Below are 25,698 nucleotides of genomic sequence, written 5' to 3' on the forward strand. Positions count from 1 at the left end.
AGAATGAGTGAATATGCATAATTTGATGTACTTACAAATCACTTGTACATATATTCGTGAATAATCAGATATGTCCTCCCTAACGTTTGGCGATGTTACACTGACTTAACCGTCGCATTAGATCTCTTCCTGCCGAGCACATACATATAACGCGATACGTCGGTCTGCGGCAAGATGTTAGGAGCCAAACCTGTATCATTGGACCATCTACATGATGAGACCAAAATTCATCCAGTGCGTTCAACTTGTTTTATAGACATTTGTGATTAATCATAAAGTTGCCATGAAAATTGCGCTCCACATGGGATGCTTTAATAAAAGCGCACAATAGGACTACGCTGATTTAAGTCCTTAGTGTTTGAGGCATATTCTCGTCCTAGTTCCAACATATCAAAAAACCATAAGGAACTTGGCCAATATTTATCCAATTTTGTTCCCGAATATTCCAGAAAGCTTCTATTACAATGAAATGGGTTCTCCTTCGTATTATCTAGTTGAAATAGCTAGTTGTATACAGTACGATAGAAAAATGTTACATTGTTGAAACACTTAGACCCTAGATGAACAAATGTAAATAAATAATTATGTCTTGTCGATGGTGCGAACTCAACTCAAACTCAACTCAAGCAAGTGGACAAAAATCGAAAAATTTATGGCGACAAATTGGATTGCGATTGAAAGAAATATTCTCTAAACATATTAAATTTTTAATATCCAATATTATTTTTGCCAATTTACAGCGGTAATATGTCAAGTTAAGTCGAAGAAGTTGAGATTTGTATGCGGTGCCTTAAAAACGAAAAATAGACCCGCAAATCATTCGTAGCTTATGAGTGAAATTTAAAAAATTGAAGAGGTAAATGTAGAATTTCCAAAATGAAACTTTTAGTTCATAGCATTGACTATGTTTTTACGAAAATACATATTGAAAATTCGTTTTCTAACTTCCTTAAAAATAAATTCTTTTTAAATGACTTTTTTTGCTATTTTTAATATCATTACTATAAATTTATGTTGAGTTTTACTAATGTTGGCCCCATAAGGGCAAGCCCATATTTTTTTTTAAATACAGGGGAAAGTCTCTTGTTTACGATAAAACAAGATCCAGCTGCCACCATGTAAGTTATTCCCCTTATACCACGCCTGTAAAATCGCCAAAATTCCTAAAATTGGGAATTACGTTTATATGGGAGCTATACCTAAACGTGGACCTATACTGAACTTTTTTGCAAGGAGGTATGTTGTTCCCTCAGAACTCAAAGTGCAAAATTACAGCCAAATCGTTTGGAAAATTTGGCTAAAATCGTAAAAATACAGAATATCGGGAGGTACGTTTATATGGGAGCTATACCTAAACGTGGACCTATACTGAAAATTTTTTGCAAGGAGGTATGTTGTTCCCTCAGAACTCAAAGTGTAAAATTACAGCCAAATCGATTGGAAAATTTGGCTAAAATCGTCAAAATACAGAATATCGGGAGGTACGTTTATATGGGAGCTATACCTAAACGTGGACCTATACTGAACATTTTTTGCAAGGAGGTATGTTGTTCCCTCAGAACTGAAAGTGCAAAATTACAGCCAAATCGATTGGATTTTGGGCTCGTTATAAAACTATGTTCAAAATTTCGAGGCGGTAGGTCGATTATAACTAGTTTTGGCACTCCTTTCCGTACAAGTGGGACCACTGTGCACTGTAGAGATTGGCATGAAAATAAATATACTTCAATAAATGGCGCCCAACGTGGTATAATTAACACCAAAAACAGTTTTCAACAAATGACGCCAAAGTGGGAGGATTTATCAATGAAAATCAATACTTTTCAAAAATGCAAAGTTGGCAAAGTTTTTTTTTATAATGAGAAAAACAAGGCATTCATTTATCTAAAACAGAATCCTACGGCTACAGAACTTTAATCCTATACCAATATAGTCTATCGTCGAACTTGATTTAAGGTTTGACCAACGTCAGTCACTCTATTCTAGTTATCGTGCCCGCTAGCCATTTTAGTTGGTCACAGTAGGATTATTTAGAGCTTTTGGACCATTATGTTAGGAAGCATGGACCTGCCCACGAAAAACATCGTATCACTGTAAACAGGATCACAAAAAGTATTTTAGATAAAAAACCATCCTCAAACAGCCCTTAAAATGCAGTTAAGCGAAAATGTTGGAGTTTTGTAAGGGAGGTAACCGAAAGTGTTGTCTCATATAGACTTTCTTGGAACTTAAAGTACGTTGGAATTTATAGACTTGACCCCGAAGAGGAGAAACGTTTTTTCCGCAGAAAAAAAGGAGAAATGGAAAAGTGGGAATGAGAAAAAATCGAGATGTGCAGAAGATAGGATGACGACCGAAAATTCTACCAAAGAGTAAAAAATCAAACTGATGGCTTCGGTACAGGTACATATATATCCAATACTAGCGAAGATGATGAAGATACCACAGATCCGATCCCAGTGGATGGCATTGAGTGTATACCATCCGGCCAATGTGAGGTGAAGACACTAATAAACCGACTGAGGAAAAATAAGGCAGCAGGAGCCGATGGCTTGCCAGCCGAACTGTTCAAAACCGGAGGCGACAGGAAGAACTCGTACCCGACTGTGTGCTCTAATTATAAGTGCATGAGTCTGAATTTGGTATCCCCGCAAAGCTTATTTGGCTTTGTAAGATGACTTTAACTGTTGCCAGATCCTCAGTTAAAATAGGTAAGCAACTCTCCGAACAGTTTAGTACCAAAAGATGTTTCGTACAAGGATACAGCCTTTCGTCTGACTTATTCAGCATTCTGATGGAAAAGGTTCTACAAGATGCAGATGTAAAAAGAAATAACACAATATACACCAATAGCCACGTATTACCTGATTATACTGACGACATTGACATCATGGGTCGATCAGTAAAAGAAGGAGAATCTGCTAAAGTGGGTCTGGTAGTAAACGGAGACGCGACATACGTCCACTGAGCCCGAACCAACTGTGGATGATGGTTCATATTATTTTGAGGTGGTTAAAGAATTCTTCTACCTCGGAAACGCACCATACACAACAAACAGCATCAGTTGTGAAATAAGAAGAATATTATTAGCCGACAGATGCTACTTTGGCTTAAGTAAGCAGTTTAAAGACATGGCCACATCTCGTCAAACAAAATTAGCTCTTTAGCAAACGCTGATACTTCTCGTGCTAATGTATGGTTCGATACCTCACAATATGGCCACATCTCGTCAAACAAAATTAACACTTTACCAAACGCTGATACTTCCCGTGCTAATGTATGGTTCCGAAGCCTGGGTACTTGCGCAAGGAGATAAGGCAGTGCTTGGTGTGTTCGAGAGGAAAATTCTTCGAAAGACCTATGGGCCAATAAGCGTTGACGCTGAATATCGACGTCTTATGAACCACGAGCTGTATCTGCTATACAACGACATCAGTATAGTTATATATAGAGGGCCATCCTATAGCGCTATGAAAAACGAGTTTAATGAATTCAATCGTGGCGGACACTAGCCAAAAAAAAACGAAGGTCGAGAGGTTAGCCCAAAATCGGCCGTTGTGCCAGAAAAAAATTAAGCTGTGCGTGAACGGATAATGCTAGATCGCCATGTTATTTATATACCGTGAGATAGATGCATTCTTGGGCATTTCTTCCACCAACTAACATTTGATAATGCATGAACACCTGGCCGCAAGAATGGATTTTTCTCGTTAGATCCAGCAAAATTGGACAATATCTCAAAAAGGGGCTCTTGAGGATTAATGCAAAGAAATTGTGAACAAAGACAATCGCGATGCTTCAAAAGATGTTTATAAGATCGTCATAGACGAAGAATCTTTGATCTATGCTTAGCAGCCAGAAACAAAACAGGAATCGACTGTTTAGGACTTCGAAAGCGAAAGCGAGCCAAATCCAACGAATGTTGTTAATGTAATAAGCACTTCGAAGCAAATGGTCGCCTGTTTCTTCGGCAAAACTGACCGTGTGGCGACTTTATGGCTTCAGAAATGTAGGACGGTTAATTCGTAGCCAGAATATGCTGTAAAAGCGTTCAAAAACCATGTTTTGGAGGTGTCTAAATCGGAGTGGAAAAAGAGATTCAGCAATTGGTTTGAGCACATGAAAAAGCATATAAATCATGCTGGAGACTACTTAAGAAAACAATAAAACTATTTTTAATGGTAAATATTAGCGTTTTATTGTTAGGCCAGATATTTATCGTTCAGCTCTCGTATTAATATTTATGCTGATCTTAGATAAAGTTCGAAGATGGTGTTTATCGGTCCAGCCCTACCGGTACCTCCCCACAAAAGTTCAAAAACTAGCACTTAAATGGTGCGCGCGATATATCTTATAAGGAGCAACCGATTTGGTCCAAACTTTGGATATTTGATATTTTGTCCATGCTTAGTTTAAGTTCGCAAATGGGCTTTATCGTTCGACTCCTTATGGTACCTCCCCACAAATTTCAACTTTTGTTTAAGTGCAGCTTAAGGTCTGTTCGAGGATCCTTTGGAAATGTTTACCAAAGGTACTCCGAGTGGTTTTGTTTACAGCGATATTATGTTTTTCGTGGCCAAATCCATGCTTCCTGATATATTGGTCCAAAAGCTCCAAATGATATGGGAACCAACTGAAATGACTGGCGGGCGCAATATCTATCGAAAGGAATGACTCCCAAAAAATATACATTTCCAAAATGGACTATGTTGGTCCATTCTTTCAGGTACCTCCTCCATATCCATGATTTTGCCGGCAAGTTCATATGACCAAAAAGGGTCACAAAATTCTGAAAATATCCTAAATACATAATTTTTGGCAAAATAATGTTGATTGTGTAACCGGTAGTCGATCTGCCCAGTTTCAATTCACACAGGCTGAGGGTATATCTATGTCGGAAAAGACGACTTATACTTTTTTACTCGCTTGTGTTATAAAACGATTCATTACAGATATGTTCGTTACATTTCTGTACTTCAGAAAAAAGCAAACCCACAGTACCAACAATCTAAGAGGTGAATCCGTATACATCTTTTGTTCAACCGGAGTTCGTCAAGGTCTTTAATACTAAAACCGTCTTGCCTGGGTTGATCTTTTTCCTGCAACGATTTTCTCAACAAAATATGTATATGAAATTCCAGATACTTTTTGGATTTTTCCTCTTTCTCCCTACTGAGCAGAATGTCACATTATTTAAAAAAAATTGAAAAACAGTCTTCTCCACACTATTTCCATGCTCACTAAATACCCTATGAATGGTTTACTTTTTGGTATTTGTTTTATACCACCATTGACGTCAAATATTTGAATAATAATATGTCGTGTCTTGTCCGCGTTTAAACTGTTAAATTATGCACTTGACTTGGTAATTAATTGATAATTTATTTTTCAAATGTCTACCATTTTATATTGCATTAAATGGTTGGAAGCCCACTTAACCTGGAGGAATTTCAAGGGACCTTCAAGAGACTTTAGGGTGCTCGATAAACTAAATAAAATTGGACAAAAATAATTTTATTAAGAAAAAATAGGGTAGATGAAAGCGAAAAATAGAAGACATTTCTAGTTTATCCCGGCAAACGGCTCCAATGTAAATATACTAACTGTGTTCCTTAACTTGCCTGAGGTTACCATTTCTTACCATTTTTATAATGCAAAGCGTTCCTTAACTCCAAAAGTGGTAAAACTGGTAGCAATTTTTAAGAGAGAGAGAGACAAATTTCTTCGGTTAAAAAATGGTAGAACTGATTTTTCGACATTTGTTTGACGATTATTTGGCAATGATGAAAAAATTAAAGACAAAAGAAAAAAGCGAACGTTGACAAAACAAAATTCAAATCAGTGAAATAAAAAAAGCGTGTTGGATGTGCGATCGTTCCGAGGCGCAAACATTGATTCGGACCACTACCTTGTTGCAGCAAAGGTACGCACCAGCGTAAACGTAGCAAACGAAGTACGAACAGACACAACACGAAAGTTAGACATCGGTAATCTGCAATCACAACAGATAGCCACAGCATATTCCACTCAACTAGCCCAATTGCTTAATCAAAGCACTCCTCATCCCGATAACATTTCAGCGCAATGGCAAAGCATTGCCCACTCCATGCAAACAGCCGCAAAATCCATACTTGTATACCAGAGACCTCCATCAAGGAATCCATGGTATGATCAGGAGTGTCGTGCTGCCACCGAAGAGAAAAATGCGGCATATAGGGCTACTTTACAATCCGTAGCAACGCGTAGCGCACGAGAGAGATACAGGGAGAAAAGGAGAGAGGAGAAACGTCTTATCCGCAGGAAAAAGAGAGAGAGAGATGAAAAAGCGGGAGTGTGAAAACATCGAGATGTACAGGAGCCAAAATGAAGTCCGAAAATTCTACCAAAGAGTCAAGCATCAAACTGATGGCTTTGGTACAGGCAAATCCTCCTGTAGAGACCAGCAAGTTAATTTGGTAACTGATACAGATAGTGTACTCAGGATATGGAAAGAACATTTTTCAAAACTGTTGGTATCCAATAGAAGCGAAGATGACGAAGATACCACAGTCCCAATCCCAGAAGATTGATAGATAGAATGTATACCGCCCAGCCAAAATGAGGTAAAGACAGCAATAAATCGGCTGAAGAATAATAAGGCAGCAGGAGCCGGTGGCTTACCAGCCGACCTGTTCAAAACCGGAGGCGACACGCTGATAAGGTGTATTCATCAGCTAGTTAGCACCATCTGGCAGGAAGAACGAGTACCGGACGATTGCAACCTGAGTATCCTGTGCCCCGTCCACAAGAAGGGAGATAAGACTGTATGCTCTAACTATAGGGGCATAAGTCTACTCCCTATTGCCTACAAGATCGTGTCAGGGATATTGTGCGAACGACTAAAGCCTATGGTCAACGAGATAATTGGACCATACCAATGCGGCTTTAGACCTGGCAAGTCCACCATTGACCATATATTTACCCAGCGGCAAATCCTGGAGAAGACCCAAGAGATGCAGATCGACACCTACCACCTTTTTGTCGATTATAAAGCAGCCTTCGACAGCCCGCTGCGTTCAAAGGTATTCCAAGCCATGTCTGAATTTGGTATCCCCGCAAAGCTCATCCGGCTTTGTAAAATGACTTTAACTGACACGAGGTCCTCAGTTAAAATAGGAAAGAACCTCTCCGAAGAGTTTGGTACCAAAAGAGTTTTCAGACAAGGAGACAGCCTTTCGTGTGATCTCTTCAACATTCTGCTGGAAAAGGTTATACGAGAGGCAAACGTCAAAAGAAGTGGCACAATCTACACCAATAGTCATATTTTACTTGCTTATGCTGATGATATAGACATCATGGGCCGATCAGTAAAAGAAGTAACAGATACCTTTATGAAGGTCGAAGGAGAATCTGCTAAAGTGGGTCTGGTGGTAAACGGTGAGAAGACCATGTTGATGGTGTCGACGCGCGATGCGTCCATTGAGCTCGGACCGACTGTGGAAGTTGGTTCCTATAATATTGAGGTAGTAAAAGACTTCGTCTACCTCGGCACCTCCGTAAACACAACAAACGACATCCGTTGTGAAATAAAAAAGAAGAATTGTAGTGGCCAACAGATGCTACTTTGGTTTAAGTAAGCAGTTTAAAAACAAAGCCACATATCGTCAAAAAAAAATACCGCTCTACAAAACACTGATACTACCCGTGCTGATGTATGGCTCCGAAGCCTGGGTACTTGCGCAAGCAGACATGGCAGTGCTTGGTGTGTTTGAGAGAAAAATTCTTCGAAAGATCTACGGACCAATCTGCGTTGACGGTGAATATCGACGTCGCATGAACCACGAGCTGTATCTGCTATACAACGACATCAATATTGTTAAACGTATCGAGATGCAGCGATTGCGTTGGCTAGGCCATATAATAAGAATGAGCGATGATGAACCCGCTAAAAAGGCGTATAAATACGGACCGCTTGGCGGTGCACGCAGAATTGGCAGGCCAAGGAACAGATGGCACAAACAAGTGGATGATGAGATGAAAAGGCGCGGTATTCCAGAGTGCGAAGCATCAAATAGAGAGAACTGGAGATCTTTTCTTAGTTCGGTCTAAGGAACAAATGTTCTGTAATGGGCCAGCTAAGTAAGTAAGAAATAAAAAAAGAAATGTATATTTTTCAGCTATACCTAATTTAAGTCGTGACGTACAAAAAATATTCACCTACCTACCACAACAACGGTCTCTGAGCGTCCGTATTACCCAAATACGTTGAATCCGAAATCCCATTTCAAACACAAAATCCGCGACCAAAACTTATTTAATTGTTTTCATTCGTAAAATAAATAATTTTCGATTGCAATGAATTGTATTTCATGTTTTGTTGGGCTTTTGTTTTCAAAATACAAAACACACACATACGTACATACAATAACATATCGTACGTTCTGTCAAAGTTGAAAATGTTCAACTTACAAAAAGTATACGCTCGACGTATTTCGGTAGTTCTCATAAGAATACATGTGTTCTACTTTTTTCACCACACACGCCCTGGGAATACGGTCTGTTTGACATTGTTACCAGATCTATCATTTTTCCGTTCCTCTACTTTTGTGGTTAAACTTGTCATGAGAGAGCAATTTTGACAGTTTTCTCGTTTATCACTTTTACCATTAATAAAGTAAAGGATCAGAGCTACTAGATTTAGTATAGAGAGCGCTTAGAGGTGTTTACTCTAGCTATCAATGTCTAATGAGATTTTAGGTGGAAAGTTGTTTACCCCTACGGAAGAGTTAAACCAATTTTCAGCCATTTTGGCGGGATATTGAGGCCACAACCTTCAAAATACCAGAAATCGGGAGGTACCGTACTATGGGGGCTATATGAAGACGCCGACCTATACCAACAAATTTCAGGTGGAAGGTTTTATACCCCCAAGGAATACTTAATACCAAATTTCACCCATTTCGGAGGGATTTTGAGACCACAACCTTCTAACCCCCTGTTTTTGTAACTATTTTTTGTTCGTTCGTCTATATTCGTAATAATTTAGGCATTCATAGTTCAGCCCCCAGATGACATATGGACCTAATTTTTCGTAGACGCGTTCCATATATCATTAAGAAATCCTCTTTTAAAAATCAGAGCTCTACATTTGCGCTGAGGCGAGTAAATCGATCTACAAAATTTGACAGTTCGTGTGAGAAGAATAAAAACTTTTACAAAAACAGGGGGTTAATACCAGAAATCCGGAGGTAGCGTTCTAGGGGGGCTATATGAAGACGTGGACCTATTCTGACAAATTTCAGGTGGAAAGTTTTATACTCCCAACGAAGACTTTATACAAAATGTCAGACATATAAGTGTGATTTTGAAGTCATAACCTTCAAAATATCGGAAATCGGGAGGTACCGTTCTATGAAGACGTGGACCCATGCGGAGAAATTTCAGGTGTAAAGTTTCATACCCCTAACGAAGACTTAATACCACATTTCAGCAATTTCGGTGGGATTTTTAGACCACAAATCCTTGTATATATATTTGCATATGGTTTTACATATGCTCATTTTATGCAAATATGTACAAATATGTCAAAATATGCACGATATGCAAAATATACAAAAATTTCTGGGCCTAATTCGTTTTATTTTGTGATAAAACGAGCTTCTGTCTAATCAGATTTTCTCTACTACCATCCTAACCATATATGCATTTGCATAGGATTCCGCTGTCTAGTTATGTCATATGAAAGTAAGATTTGCAGGCGTGAAAGCACAAATTGTATGGATTACGCCAATTTTGATAAACAAAGAGAATGTCGAATGGATAAAAACAGTGACAGCTCATACGACATTGAGGGCTAGTGTAAACACCACTTTAAGAAGATTATTACACAAAAAATTAAATAACTACTTGGGCCATAAAATAATAATTGTTCCACAAACATCCCAGGCGGGACAGGGGAGACTTCTCTCATATCAATGAGAGCACCCCGATTCATATTAGCTCAATGATATGGGACCTACTGTTTATAGCCGAGTCCGAACGGCGTGTCCTAAGACACCACTTGTAGAGAAGTTGTACAAGGCTGACATACTCAGAAAATGTCGCCAACATTGCTGAGGGGTATTTTGCCACCGTTGAAAAGTGTTCTGATGTTGACTGGCCGGGGAATCGAACCCACGACCTTCAGCGTGCAAGGCGGGTGTGTATACCATTGCACCACGGTGGCACCATTGGGCCATATCAATGCTAAATTTCTGTGCAAGATCGAGCATGATTTGAAGCTAATAAGCTGTAGCTCGTTGAGTTTTAGATATATCAGCATGAAAATTTGACACAAGATAAAGTAGAAAAAAAATAAAAATTTCTAACTCAAAAAAAAACACTTTTTTTTAGAAAACACATTACCCCATTTTTTTAGTGTGAGTAAATGAGCTATATATTCGTACTCGTTTCTGTTTCCACAGATAGGACGAATAATCAATCCACTAGCTGGTTTTAAGATTTAAACATTTGTAAAGTTAAGGGTTAAATGTCCATTAAATTTCCCTTTTCGCCCACCCACTTATTATTTCCATACGTGTGAATTACCATCCACTTCATAACTTTGGGAAACATGCAATTTGCAAAAATGACAAGGATAGATTTTTATTTGCCAAAACGTGACCAATCTACCGGACATTGCATGCAGAAGTAATTGAGGTCTTTAGGTGAAAAGTGGCGAAAGTAAATAAACAACAGAACAAAATAAATAGCAAAAACGTTTAGAGGAAGAAATCAAAGTCTGTCTACAATGGAAATATCTGAGCACTCCATAAGTATATTTTTTCTTAGTAAAGTTTTTACTCTGGCTCCATATTCGTTGCAGAAGAATGCCAAGGGACTTTATATTATAGAGAAGAGTGTAACCTTCATGTTCTATTCATCGTCTATAATGCTTTTATTGGGTAAGATTTTTGAAGATAGGGCAACTAATGCGTCGTTTCGGATTATGAACTTTACTAAATTTTATAAGGCTATCAAGTTCATGAGCGAAGGGCGAAGCGATGCATTGCGGCGTAATGACGAAAAATCATTTAATTTAGACTTGTTTCAGAATTGAAACTTTTAGCTGAACATACCAAATATTATATTCCAAAAGATCTTAAATTTCTTTAACTTTTTGTTTCCTAGTTTTCCTTACCTATCGTGGTCTGCTATATGATGCCAATTCAAACGTCCCCATAAGGTTAGTTCCATACATCGGTAATTCCATAAGTATTCTATTACACTGTGCAACATTTTTGAGCCAATCGCGTGCAAACAACTTCTGTCCAGAATTTTATGAAAGTAGAGGACCAATAGGCAAAAACCATATTTGGGTTTTGTTTTCTTAGATCGGGTTCTGTTTTTATGGCCTCATCTAAACATGGTTAAAAATCGAATTTTTAAAACAAAACGGGGCTGTATCTCTGAAACCAATACGAATATTGTTTTGATATCTGCAGCAAACTTGTAGATAAGAGCAAGAAGAAAATATTTGGAGGAATAGTGAACTCGAAAAACTACACTTGTTGCCTCAAATTTTATAATATATGTAGAAATTCTATAATTTGTGTATGTTTCGCAGCGTATCTGCCAAAATGTTAAATTCGTCTTAATGTTAACTTTTGGGAAAATATTCTCTGGAATGTAATACACAACTCTTCAGAATATTATATTGTTGTAAAATGCCTCTATCGCCTTGTTTATAGCAAATTTTTCAACAACAATTTCACTTGTCTCAACTTCTAACAGTTCAGTTGCTACTGACCAGAATTTCAGAAATTATGTAAACTTTTCTATATTTTAACGAGTTTGATGCACTAGATGCAGTTTTTGCTAGTTCATCTGTTTGACACATAAGTTCTACTACTTTAGGACTACAATATTGCTGAATACTGCAAAGTAAAATTCTTATTAGTTTCGGAGATAAAGGTCCGATCGCTGGAAAAAAGGCTCATTTTAGGTCGGTTTAGATGAGGCCATAAAATCTAAACCCGAACTAAGAACACAAAACCCAATTAAGGTTTTTGTAGTCTCAATATGTACTTTCAGAAAATGCCCATTAGAAGTTGTTTGCATTTCCAGTGTTGCACAGTGTTATTTTAATTTCGAATTTCCATTTCAACTTCTTGGCTATAGAATGAAGTCGGCGACTTCAAAAGTCGTTACAGCTTTAGATGTTTCCGTGGTAGTTTTGGCCACGGCTACTGGTACATTTTGTGGAATTGCGGGATTAAATAAAACCCGTGAACTAAATGGACGATTGCGTAAGGTATGTGAATCATTAATCTAACAATAAATCTGTACCGAAAACTTTTCGTTGTAACATTTTAGGTTGACGAAACTATCAACGGATTCAAAGATTTGAAACGAGAACGTATTAAGGCTCTAATTTTATTAGCTGGTCCAATGTTGACCATAACGATTTTATTGGGTAAGATATTGGAAAACAAAGGGCCTGTTTCACTATGTCGAACGAAAATGAAAACGAAAGAAAACACTACTTAACTCGTGTATGATATTCAAATTTTGTAGATGTTTTGAAGCAAAAGCAATGTCAATATTACCATGAAAAGCAAAGTTTAGGTGTTTTTCGTTCGCATTCATTTTCTTTCGACATAGTGAAACAGGCCCAAAACAACAGACGCTGCCTTTGTTCGCGGTCTTGGACATTCATACAGGACTTTGTTTATATTATAAACATCGGCAGCGTATTGGACAGCTATACGTTGCATTTTTAGTGGCGCAGGATTTGACACTTGGCCACTTTCTGATGGTATGACATATTGGATGTCCGGATTGAAGCATCTGTAGTCCAACGAAAGAGCATGGCAGTTAGTTCAAGAAAAGTGGCTGCTTCGATGGGATGTAACCACAGATCCACTGGAGTTAGATGAGTACGTTTGGTAGGGCAGTTGAAAAGGTGCAGTGTGTTGTGCAGGTCCATGCCACATGCTGGGCAGATGTTTTGCACGATCTTTGCCCTATAAGAATTTAGGCGACTGCAATATCCCGAGTGTAGTTCAGCCAAAACTACTCTGGTTTTTCGTGGCAGCAGAAGCTACTCAGCTGCGATAGAAAGGGATGTACTCCGAGAACTTTATTCGCACTATATTTGCCTATGGCCTACATCGTTCGACCTCTTCCTGTAGAACGTGAATATCCTTCTTGATGTGCCTAAGTGTGTCGGGCCTACCAAATGGCGATTGGGATGGCTCTTAAGGCCTCGACACATAAGAAGCATGGCATTTAGCTGAAGTCATATCTGATAAAAGACTAAAGACCAAGTTCGACCTAATAAAAAGATTTCAGAATCACATTTGAATTAGGTCGAACTTGTCATTTACCAGATATGACTTAAGCAAGAATGCCACTTTGCGTATGTGTCGAGGCCCTTACGGTAACACCCGAGAGTACTATAACGAAAGCATCTCATTATGTTACTGGACTGGAAGAATCTTTGCCTCCTCATGTAGATGGTCCACTGAAGACATGAGGAGGCACCTTGTTGCTGTTCTCAGGTCGACATTCCGACAAGCTTGAATCGTATTCCATTGCGTATCACATAAATTCGGGGGCCAAACTGGCGCCGCATAGCTTACCACTGACTGATAGCTGCAGCATGCGCAGACGACGTGAATGTAGTGTCGAATGTGACACCTAGAAATTTTGGGCAGTATTTGATCGGAATTCCGCGACCATCAACCATGACATTCAACTGTCTTTCAAACTTGGAAATATTTTTCATATTTAAAGAGCTATAATTTCGTTATGGATGCACATATCGACAAAATTCTTTCAGATTTGTCGTATGTGATGTGTTTACTGTAAGAAAAAAACATAAACATATGTAAAAGTTAACATCACATTTTTTGATTTTTGTCCACGCGGCAACACCGTGCGCCGTCCATATGGCCGTAGATTTAGTGGCGGATATCTGCATATCCCTTGAGTGGAAAAAGGTGGTAAGATGGGTTAAATAGGAGTTCAGTCTTTCACAGATGTCCTCAAACAGCGTGGAGTGCCTGACAGTATCAAAGGCTTTTGATAAGTTGGGCGCCACCAAAACTATTCTATCACACGGCATTTTTGGGTGAGTCCTCGACAAATATGTGTGGAGATGTTGCTGTGCTGCTTACGGAATCCATGCTGATGATCGGCAACTGGATAGCTATTTTTGACTCTGGGCAGGACTAAGACCTCAAGGGTATTTGCTACAGGCGACAAAAGCGAAATAGGTCTGAACGATTTAGCTTTGCTGGTATCCTTGCCTGGCTTCAGTGGCGGGACCACCCTGCCCATTTTCCAGACTTCGGAAACAATGAGGGTGGCTAGGGACAAGTTCAGAACTTTAGTTAGATACTCCACTGCCGGCTCATCCAGCTGTTTCAGCATTACCATGGAGACCTCTTCGGATCAGTCAACGTAACTGAGGTCCTATCTTCCTTCTTTCCAATGTTCGAGAGTGACTTAAAAATTTGCCGACAATTCACCTATACCGGCTCCGATGTTGCAACTCTTCGACCAGTAGGTATATGGTGAGCGGCTGCAGCAGTGATTATGTCGCGGAACGCATTGTTATGTGTTGCGTTTGCTGTTTGGGGGGTTGTGTTCTCGCAGCATGTAGCAACATAGTCCCTGTCGTAGTCCCTCGCATGGACGAGTCCAGACCAACCCCTGAGATGCACCCATTCTCGGCATCTATTGCATCTTATCGTAGTTTGATGCGGATGCGACAAACTGAGCACAACCAAATTTGTCCTTGATGCTTCCCCGGCCCGCCACGGACCAAAAGTATCCGGAGCAGGTATATGCTGCTCCCAACACAGAAAAACGATACAAATACAAACATGTATACTGCCGGAACTCTGATGTAGAGTGGTTCCGGATCAATTCGATGTTGAAGAATCCGTCGCCATGGCATAGCAATGTAGTCTATTATTTTAAGGCACATATAATCTATACTTGGACCTGACGTAACCATTGTACAATTGTACAATTATTCGCATAAGACACATTTTTATGCCTCCGGAGGTTGTAAAGCCCATAGAGAGGTTGAACACCCCGTATTGGAAACTCTTGGGTACACACGAAGTTTACGATCCAACATTTCCAACAGGATGGCGTGGCTGAACGTATCGAGTGCCTTCGACAAATCTAGTGCCAAGAGTACCTTTCTGTAACACTGCTAGTTCTGGTTGAGTCTTCTGCTTACATGTGTGGATAGGCGTGAAGAGCAGTCGTTGTGGCAAGAGAAATCGGTTTAAATTCTTCCAAGGTTTCAGTAGCGGTACACCGACCATGAAGATCAGGCCTGGGCCAATTGTTTTCGATAATTTTGTGTATTGAATGACTTCTTCAACTTCAGCACTGGACTAGAACAGTGGCTCTGCATATTCGACTGGAAATGTTCCAATGCGACGTAAAACTCTTCTCTTTGCCGAACATATTTTTTTTCCATTCGAGGAATATGCAGATTTCCCCCACAAAATCTACAGCCACTCTGTTCACCACATGGACAGCGCAGTTTGGACGTGAGTTGAATGTCGTGGTCGACGGTAGCAGAATTCCGACCACAAACTGCCCTAAAATTTTAGGGGTCACATTCGACACTACATTCACGTCGTGCGCACACGACACAGCTATCTGCGACAAGTTGAAAAGTAGGAACAAGGTCCTCAAGTCCCTGGCCGGCAGCACTTGGGGTGCAGATAAAGAAACCTTGTTGACCACATATAACGCGATAGGTCGGTCTGTGGTAAGCTATGCGGCTCCAGTCTGGTCCCCGAGATTGTGTGATTCGAACTGGAAAAAGATTCAAACTTGCCAGAATGCCGCCCTGAGAACAGGGACAGGGTGCCTCCTCAAATCTTCAGTGGACCATCTACATGAGGAGGCAAAAATTCTTCCTGTAAAGCAACACAATGAGATGCTTTCGTTGCAGTACCTGCTTGGATGTTATCGTGTGAGCCACCCCAATCACCATCTTGTGGGTAGGCCCGGCGCATTCAGGGAGATCAGGAAGGATATCCATGCTCTAGAGGGAGAGGTCCAACGATACAGGAGAGAACTCCTAGATCAACAAGCATATCAAGCAGGATTGAATAGCATTCACACGGACGCAGTTGCCAAGGCCTTAAGCAATTATAGTGTGAATAAAGTACTCGGAGTACATCCTCCATCTAGAGTAGTTTTGGCTCAACTACGCTCGGGATATTGCAGTCGCCTAAATTCTTATTGGGCGGAAATCGATCGCGCTCTGCAAGACATCTGCCCAGTATGCGGCATGGGCCCGCACGACACACAACACCTTTTTAACTGCCCCGCCAAACCTACCCATCTAACTCCAGTGGATCTGTGGCTACATCCCATCGAAGCAGCAACTTTTCTGGAACTGAAAATTGATCCAGAGCCAGATTGAACAGAGGAACGAACAAATAAACATAACAAAAACACTGTTACAACAACAACAACAGATGTATGGTCGTTACTTCTACAAGGTCTGGAAAACTATTTTACCACTGACCACAGTTTTCCAGTTGCTGCGGTGGTATCATATCGTTCCATTGCGATTTATGCAGCCCCTTTTGGGATGTTAGGTCCTATCACGTGTATTCTAATACCAGGAATTGACCGGACAAAATTGAGGATGTTTCTGAAACATTTCTCAGTGACCCGAGCATATGGCCGATAGGCAGTTGCCTGAAGCGATTGTCACTGAGCTATTAAAATTCTTGCCAATTGGCATTCTTAAAATTTACAAAAGTGCGGCTTCAGAGGTTATAAAGTCGTCTAATTGATCAATGGATATTATTATAGGTAGGTGGTCTGATTAAAGCTACTCCGGTGCATAGAATCGGCCGCAGTGACATTGCAACGACTGAATTTAAAAGTCACCATCTTCGAGAGGATTAATGTTGGCGCCCAATGATTTTTTGTACAATAATTAAAAATACCTATGTATATTATTTTCATTCCAGGCTTAGACATTGGTACATGGCTTAGAAAGGCGGCTGGCATGAAAATTCACGATGACGATGATACAGGTGAGATAAGATTTCGGTTTTCGCTCGGCAGTTTTATTCCCAATATTTTAAAGAGATCAAACCAATTTCAGATACGAACATTAAATGGTTTATACCATTTTATAGTTTATATTTGGTACTAACCGCACTGCATGTATCCTTTGCCAACACGACATTGGGTCTGTGGAAACGTTACAAGGGTTTGAATCGTTTGCTGCGCACATCATTTCTGCCGCATGTTCGGGTCAAGGAACCGCAAATGTCAAAGAATCCAAAAATTACAACTGTCAAGGCAAATGCAACTGTGAATAGTACTGCTTCGTCACTGGCTTCGGAAAGTTATCAGCAAAATGGTTGAAAATGAGATTATTAGTATAAGAAGAATGATAATAATTGGTTTTGTATTGTAGGTAAAGCAAAATCGTCACTTTTGAAATTATTGGCTGAGAACCATGAATCTTTGGGCAAGTGTGTTAAGTTAGTTTCAAGGTATGATATCGATTAAGTGTTGTTTCAAGATTCTGGATAAAACGTCCTTTCTTCCCTTAGCTTTTATGGCATGGCAATTTTAATTGTCCTCGTCTCTTGTTTTCTTCACCTCTTGGCCACTGCCTATTTTCTCCTACTTGAGCTGTTTAGCAATAACGAAAGTGGTTTTGTTTGGCTGCAAGTCTTGTGGATTATTTTCCACGCCTCACGTTTGTTAGCTGTGGTGGAACCCTGTCATCGTTTGTGCGTGGAGTCATCACAAACTATACACATAATTTGTGAAGTTGAACGTACCATACATGATTCCATATTGGCCGAGGAGGTGAGATATTTGAATGTATCGGGTTTAATAATTCCAAGTGTTCGTTTCTTTAGGTTAAGAAGTTTTGGCAACAGCTATTGATTCATGAGCCCCGATTTTCTGCTTGTGGACTGTGCTTGGTAGATCGTAACATTTTGGCGGCGGTAAATTGAAATCCTTTTATTTCAAATGTAACTGTGTTTAAAAAGCCAATTTTGTAGACTGCGGCTTCTGTGACATTGTATCTTTTGAAAAATATGTTTCTCTTCTTTATTTATAGATGTTCTCTGGTATTGCAACATATCTGGTCATTTTAATACAATTTCAGAAAACTAATGGCTAAGTTTACTGAGCACCGTTATTTTTAAACTTTTAAATGAATATTAGTAATCATTTTTAATTCTTTTGTAATCAATAAAATCTCCATAAATTGAAACGTTGTTGATTGGAATTCATTGAAACCACAGCACTGAGATTAACCAAACGACAATTTAGCCCTGTCCGTGGCTGAAAATAGGCCCCCGCTAGGAGTCTTAGAGTCTCGAGGCCAGAGTCTGTCCACTTACCATCTGATTTCTTAATGTTCCCTATGGATTTGAGGTCCTGGGAGTGTATTCTAACTTCTATCGACTTGCAGGAACTGACACAAAACTTTTTCTTGGCGCTTTAGATTTCGCTCTTATATTTATTGAAATGCCTTGTATGAGCCCCAATAAATGTCGAGTTTTGTCGCAAGCTCCCTACTATACACGCTTCTTGTGATTTTTCTCAATTCGCCAAGATCCTTGTTCGCAGGTTGTAATTTATTACCAGGGTAAGTCAGTGGAAAGAAATCCTTATGACAACGAAGAAAAACCTCTGTCAGGTTGTCCACAGTTTTATCTGAAGATCTTACGCAGTTTCTACATTTCCAATAGTCGCCAGCTGAGAGTTTGTTAGTTTTGTGTACCTATTCCATTTTGGGGTCGATTACGGATAGCAATTGCTTTATCAGAAGACAAAATCATACAATAAAACTAAATGAAACGACAAAAATTTTTGTAAAATTCGTTCAATATCAGTGTTTTTAACTTTTTGCTATTAATTTAATTGTAAAAAAATATGAATTCCAATGCGGAAATGGAAATTTCTATTATTAAATTTGCTGTCGGCAACACAACTGGAATTGGGTTGCTATCCCTAATCGACCCCTTTGTCCTTCTCGGGTTTCTCTAAATATTTTGGCAAGCTCCGTCAAAAGAGATTTCGAAAAGTATCTTCATATGGTGCGAAAAGGTTACCTTCTAGATTCTTATGAAAGAGTCATCTAGATTGGAGAGAATTAGATCAATGACCTCGGCTGACTTCATAAATGCAGTTTTTACATTGCAGATATTGACACAATCGTAAAAAGACGAATCAAATATGGTTGGCAACACTGACGTTGTCAAAAAAGAGACATGTCATTTTGCTGAATTTATGAACGCACACATTAGCTTTGTTCCAGAACTAAAAAGTTTTTACAATTTTTACGACTTTTACACATTTTGCGTTCCCGTACACAAAATTTGTATGAAAATCGTTTAGTCCCAATTTACATTGGGCGAGTTTACTTGCGGCAATTGTCATTTTGTAGGAGAGAGAGGTGAGGCATATGGTAACCCTTTGCCTCCCAGCACCCTCTCTCACCAACAAACAGACAATTGCCGCAAGTAAACTCGCCTAATGTAAATTGGGACTTACGACTTTTACGAGTTTTACCACTTTATAAAGTACGGGAACAGGCCATTTGTTTACTTTTTGTAAAATTCGGTTTTAACAATGAATGAAATATTTGAGTTACTATTGAATAGCACTTTCGAATCGAGTGACAATAATCTTGATTCAAATAGTACATTTATAAACAATTATATCAAGATCTATTTAACAGGTCACGTAAGTAGCACAAATACAACTCTGTTTTGGCCAAAATGTCTTCAATATGTCAAAATGTTTGTTTACGTTTTCATACAATTTATTCACAATAACAAAAAAATTGACAGATTGAAACCAATCATCTGGTCATTTTACGCCACCTTATTATTTCATCCTGCAATTATTGGCCTGTCCCCGTACTTTATAAAGTGGTAAGTAAAACTCGTAAAAGTTGTAAAAGTCGTAAACGATTTTCATATAAATTTTAGTTTCGTTCCCGTACTTTTTAATGGTAAAACTCGTAAAAGAGAGAACTGCAAAAATTTTTTTCTCACACACAAGTTTTTTCGAATAGTTCGGGAACGGAAAAATGGAAAATACGTCAAAAAACTGGAACAAATGTCAAAGTCGGCGTATCAGCCAATCAGACGCCGGCAACCATGTTACTATATTTTTACTCGCCCAAATTTATCGTGTAAAAAGTTTTTAAAGAGAGCGTCATTCAGCGCCATTTTTGTTTAAAGAGAAGTGAACATTTTACAACATTTTTGTGTACGGGAACGCTTTTTCGAGTAAAATGTGTAAAAGTCGTAAAAATTTTAAAAACTTTTTAGTTCTGGAACACAGCTTTTGTGTACGGGAACGCAAAATGTGTAAAAGTGGTAAAAATTGCAAAAACTTTTTAGTTCTGGAACAGAGCTATATGCATGTTTATGAAACACTTTATTCGTCTTTGCTTAATGGAGATGTTGGGTCAATTTTGTCACATGGTTATATATAAAAATCACATATAAAAATTTTAGCCATTTTTGAAAATAAATTTATTATATTAAATAATTACCACAAATCCGACATTTCTAATTGTTTCATATGTATTTTTCTTGTTTTCTTTGCAAATATCAGTTGGCATAACAGTACTAAAGAAATGTCAATTGTTGTGCAGTCCAAGTGATAATACTGCACAAATTTCCCGATTACTGCGCAATGTGACGTGTAGCCCGACGTTTATGAAGTCGCGACGATGTCAATAAAAAGACATGCTGCATTTATGAAGTCGCGACGATGTCATTTGACGCATCACACTGCATTTATGAAGTCAGCCCTCCTCTCTATCCCTTATTTTCAAAGTTGGATCATTACCCTTATTACATATTAAAGTCGTGCACAGTTACAACTGAATGCACCAGTTTTGATGTTTTTTAGAAACCATTGAGTATTGATGAGTGTAATGAAGTTTATGTTACTAGTTGTTATAAGGTCTGTACGATAACCTAAAGATTTGTACAAATTCGTACAAATTTTTACTGAATGCTGTTCGATAACAAAATTATCCAGCAAAAGAGAGCTAGTTTGGAGAGATTTTTGGAGAGTTTTGTGACTGAGAACTTGCTGGGAAAATTTGTCCAGCAAAAATTTGGAAGTCTGATCAGCTGACTTTTAATCACCTGTTCACTGTAAACAACTTGAAATGTTAATATTTTTGTCCAAGAAAATTTCACAATTGCACATTTTTTAGATTCTAAAGCGTTGTGGATAGAATTAAAGCATTAAATAAGTAAACTGCTATTTTAAAATGTATGTTTTTGTTCCGTTTGGTTTAAAATTTCAAAAGAAACAAAAACAAATTTCATTCATTTTCGGAAACAGCCGTCTTTCTTGCAAGTTTTTGCAAAATGCTGTTCGATAACTTTCTGCAATTTTTCTTGCTTGAGAGAGTAAATTTTACTGAGAGAGATTGCTGGAACTGACTGAGTAATTATTGCTGGGAAAGTTATCGTACACACCTAATATCAGTCTGTGATGATGATGCGCCATCAACGAATACACATGCGTGTGTGGGTATGTACGCTTTGTTCTTTTGATTGTTTACGAAACAGACGTAAACAAAGGAACGAACTCTTATGGGTACTTTACACGATATGTTTTTTTACATATGGGTTGCCACTTTGCATATACATTTTGTATTTAAAAAGTGAAAACCCATATGTAAAAAACATATCGTGTAAGGTACCCATTACAAGAGCGCGTACATGTTGAATTTAGTATGTACTTCAAGAAAAAATACATTTTTAAATCATATTTTGTTAAGAAAATTAAATATATTGTTACGGAATTAGATTTAACTAATGTCCGTGTAGACGTTGTTTTATTCCCCGATACGATTTGTACCAAATAAAACAGGGTTCGTTTTAGATTACGTTTCTACAATGCTTTATTTACTTTATTACACTTCTTCGTAACCGACTTTAATTACTAAGCACGCAGCTTGTCTCTAGTTAGCACGCAGCTATTCTTTTACCGATCTGTTCCGTTCAACGCTTAAAACACAACTACCACGTCATTGCCATTTCCCCAGTATTTATAGCCCAAAGTCTCCCTGTTCTAGAGTCCTCCAGAACACATATGGCAACATCTCGAATCTGTGCAGCGAACACACAGACGCACATTCGCACTAAGCGAACAACCATACTCACATACATACATGGGGGAATACAATTGGACGACAAGCGCAGTAATGACGTAACAACAACAAACAAGTGCAAAGAAGTAACAACCCAGCAAAATGTTCGATGACAGATCATGAGTTGAATCATAGGTGCAAGTGACTTGTCATAGGTGCAAATTTAGGTGAATCACCGATGAAATTTACAAGGGAGTGACACCTGATTTCACCTGTTCATTGTCATGGCATTTTGCACCAGTTCATTGTCACGGCATTTTGCACCAGTTCATTGTCACGGCATTTTGCACCAGTTCATTGTCATGACATTTTGCACCAGTTCATTGTCATGGCATTTTGCACCAGTTCATTGTCACGGCATCTTGCACCAGTTCATTGTCATAGCATCTTGCACCGGTTCATTGTCATGGCTTCTTGCACCAGTTCATTGTCATGGCTTCTTGCACCAGTTCATCGTCATGGCTTCTTGCACCAATGCTTTGGATCCGGATTTTTGCCAATCAGAAATAAAATTCGCAATACAATTATGTAATTTGTTGAATTAATAAGAATACAATGCGCAGATGATTTGTATCGCCAGATGTTATTTTTCTTTATTTTGTATGTAATTTTCAAAATTATATATTATATTAATCTGCAATATCATATTTATCTCTTCCGATGGCTGCAAGATACTTCTTTCAACTTGGGGGTTCCGTTTTTCCAATATTCGATAAATTATGTGTCAATCTCTGAACCAAGCTCATCGTTTGGGAAATCTAGTATAAATTTGAATTCTGTTATTTTATTTCAAAAGAAAAAGCTTATCCTGTAATAGTTACCACGTTATGGTCTCTTTTATACTTATTTTACCGATCTCCTACTTTGCTTCTCTCACTTTGCATGCCATGCTTGTGATATCGTGATCTTTCCATTGGAGTTTTGTTCCCTCGGGTCGCATAACGTCAAATGGCTCGTATTCATATGCCAGTGGCATCTTTATCCATCCTGTTAACATGGCCCAACCAACCCAATAATTGCAGCTCGATATGTTTTACTATATCGGTGTTGGTCGGCTGGGGAAGCTCGTGGTTTATAGACCGGTTCTTTTTCATACTTCTTTTTAATATCCACAAAACGAAACAGGTTTCCAAACACAAAATATATTTTTCTTTTGTTTTATATCAATTTACATTGTATTTTTAATTAAAATATATAAATTTTGCCACTATCGACCACTTTCATCTGACTTTTATTTTCATTTTAACAATTATTTTTGCAAGTACACAATTATTCGGGTATATGAGTATTTGATAATTTATTGTTCGGTTACTTATCAATTTATTTGAACTCATGATAATATTGTGACAAAGATCGGATCTTTCACGACTTCAATTGCACTCATGAAAATTCGATGAAAAAGATCGGATCTTTCATGACTTCGATTGCACTCATGAAAATTCGATGAAAAAGATCGGACCTTTCACGACTTCAATTGCACTCATGAAAATTCGATGAAAAAGATGGGATCTTTCACGACTCCTTTCGCACTCATGCAAAAGAACCAGTGAAATCATGATTTCACATGGAATCACTTCCATTTAATTTTGCTGGGAAACTAAACAATAATTACATGATTATGGCAAAACAAAATAAAAGCACATTAATGAAAGGTACAGTAAAATCTAGAATAATGAAGAGAGTTCTACATGGTAGTTGTTGTTGCTTAAATAAAGTAACTGCGTAATAAAAACTTTACGTTACAATTCAAATTTTTAAATTAACGGAAATTAAACTAAACTAACTTAAACCTATCAGTTACATTCGTAACAATATTTTTACACGCTCATAAAAAACAAATTTTAGTCATATGCAGTTTTTTGTAGAAATTTTCAATTAGTTTCTTTAAAAAATAAGGATTCACTCAGCTCTCGCCATCAAAATTTCAGTGTGAGGAATACACCCCAACTAGGTGTAAAGTGTGTTGCAGAACAGCTTTAGGTGTGATCGATACACGTGCAGAGGTGAATGCCAGAACATGCCGATATTTGACATATTTAAGTATTTGGACTATATTTTTTACAAAAACGTTTGTAAAAATCATGGCATTTTATGAATTTTATTCTTGATAAGGATTAACTGGTAGCAAGTGTCAACAATATGAGGCACAGAATATTCTTACTAAGAGGGTTAACATATGAACCAAGGGCATATCAGATTATATTAGATGTAAACAATGTCCTATACGTCTCAAACAGGGAATATCTGGAAACTAAGATGTTTTATGAGACATTTAGTTCGCGAGGATGAGTTGGCATCTATTACAATAAATACTAGCTACAGGATATCTCGATTAGGAGAGTTTCCAGATCGACTAAAAATGTACCAGGATATATAAACAGTAAACAAGACCACACAGGTCTTCCTGCTTGCCAATTTAACCATTCTACGATGTTTAGTTTTCTGTGTGGAGCTTAAATCTACGACAGGCCTTCCGCGTGTATACGATCTGACAACTTAGAAAACTCGTTTCCCGCAACATCCACCTGAAGGTTTGCTATAATTTTTTTTTCGAATACCGTCGTCCCATGCTGGCATTGACAAAGTTTTTTGAACACCATATTTCAAAAACATACAAATGTGAAAACACGCATTTATACTTTAATCCTAAAAACATCATTTTTTATAAAAGAAGATCAAAATAAATGCAAAACAACAACACCGATTGCTTGAAAACACCCTATACCAAACATTCACAAAACTCGGAGTGTACTCAGTATAATGAAAACTGAATAGCGCTCGGCAACTTTCGGCAGACGAGATAATTTTTTTCTAATTCTGGACACTTCCACGAACATTTAAATAAAAATAGCGTGAGGAACCGCGAAGATCCAAGGTACTAAGGGGTCGATTATGGATAGCAACCCAACTCCAGTTGCGTTGCCGACAGCTAATTTCAAAATAGAAAATTCCGTTTCTGCATTGAAATTCATACTTTTTTACAATTAAATTAATAGCTGAAGGTTCAAAACACTGATGTTGAATGAATTTGATAAAAATGTCTGTCGTTTCACTCATTTTAATTGTATGATTTTCTCATCTGGCAACGCAACTACAGTTGAGTTGCAATCCATAATCGACCCCTAAAAGTCTATTTCATTTCACAATATTAAATAAAAAAACTCACAAAAATGCATTTCAAAAGAGATTAATTTTACTACAAAATAAAGATACAACTTTATGATGTTATCAATTAAAAACAATAGCTTCGTTCCAGAACTAAAAAGTTTTTACACATTTTGAACATTTTTCCCCGAAATGCGTTCCCGTACACCAAAAAAGTTGCAAAATGTTCACTTTTCTTTGAACAAAAATGGCGCTGAATGAATGGCTTTCTCTTTAGAAACTTTTTACACGACAAATTTGAGCGAGCAAAAATGTGCACCATGTTTGCCGGCTTCCGATTCGCTGACACGCCGACTTTGACATTTGTTCCAGATTTTTTGACGTTTCTGCCATTTTTCCGTTCCCGTACATTTTGGAAAAATGTG

General features: G+C 38.2%; 1 protein-coding gene across 2 annotated transcripts; it reads left to right on the forward strand.

Annotated features, from left to right (window-relative positions):
* The first annotated feature begins 10,652 nt into the window (after positions 1-10,652).
* Gr43a (Gustatory receptor 43a) lies at positions 10,653-18,250 on the forward strand. 2 transcript variants are annotated; one of them, XM_073957109.1, is made up of 10 exons: positions 10,653-10,922; positions 11,149-11,203; positions 12,139-12,271; positions 12,334-12,433; positions 16,980-17,045; positions 17,099-17,377; positions 17,435-17,513; positions 17,574-17,835; positions 17,889-17,978; positions 18,095-18,250. In XM_073957109.1, exons 1-10 carry the CDS (start codon positions 10,769-10,771, stop codon positions 18,155-18,157), a joined length of 1,281 nt encoding a protein of 426 aa, XP_073813210.1. In that variant the 5' UTR covers positions 10,653-10,768; the 3' UTR covers positions 18,158-18,250. The 2 variants fall into 2 exon arrangements, with proteins under 2 accessions (XP_073813210.1, XP_073813211.1); XM_073957110.1 differs by having other exon boundaries at positions 10,663-10,922; positions 17,117-17,377.
* Positions 18,251-25,698: the final 7,448 nt, after the last annotated feature.

This window comes from Musca autumnalis, unplaced genomic scaffold (genome assembly GCF_047663935.1).
Source record: "Musca autumnalis isolate F117 unplaced genomic scaffold, ASM4766393v1 scaffold_5, whole genome shotgun sequence".
In the NCBI taxonomy this organism is placed as follows: Eukaryota; Metazoa; Arthropoda; class Insecta; order Diptera; family Muscidae; genus Musca; species Musca autumnalis.

Coding starts and splice junctions, on each gene's coding strand:
- Gr43a (XM_073957109.1), top strand. CDS start 10,769: ATGGAAATATCTGAGCACTCCATAAGTATATTTTTTCTTAGTAAAGTT. Junction 11,204..12,138: donor AATTCAAACGTCCCCATAAG/GTTAGTTCCATA, acceptor TCTTGGCTATAG/AATGAAGTCGGCGACTTCAA. Junction 17,836..17,888: donor ATTCCATATTGGCCGAGGAG/GTGAGATATTTG, acceptor TCGTTTCTTTAG/GTTAAGAAGTTTTGGCAACA.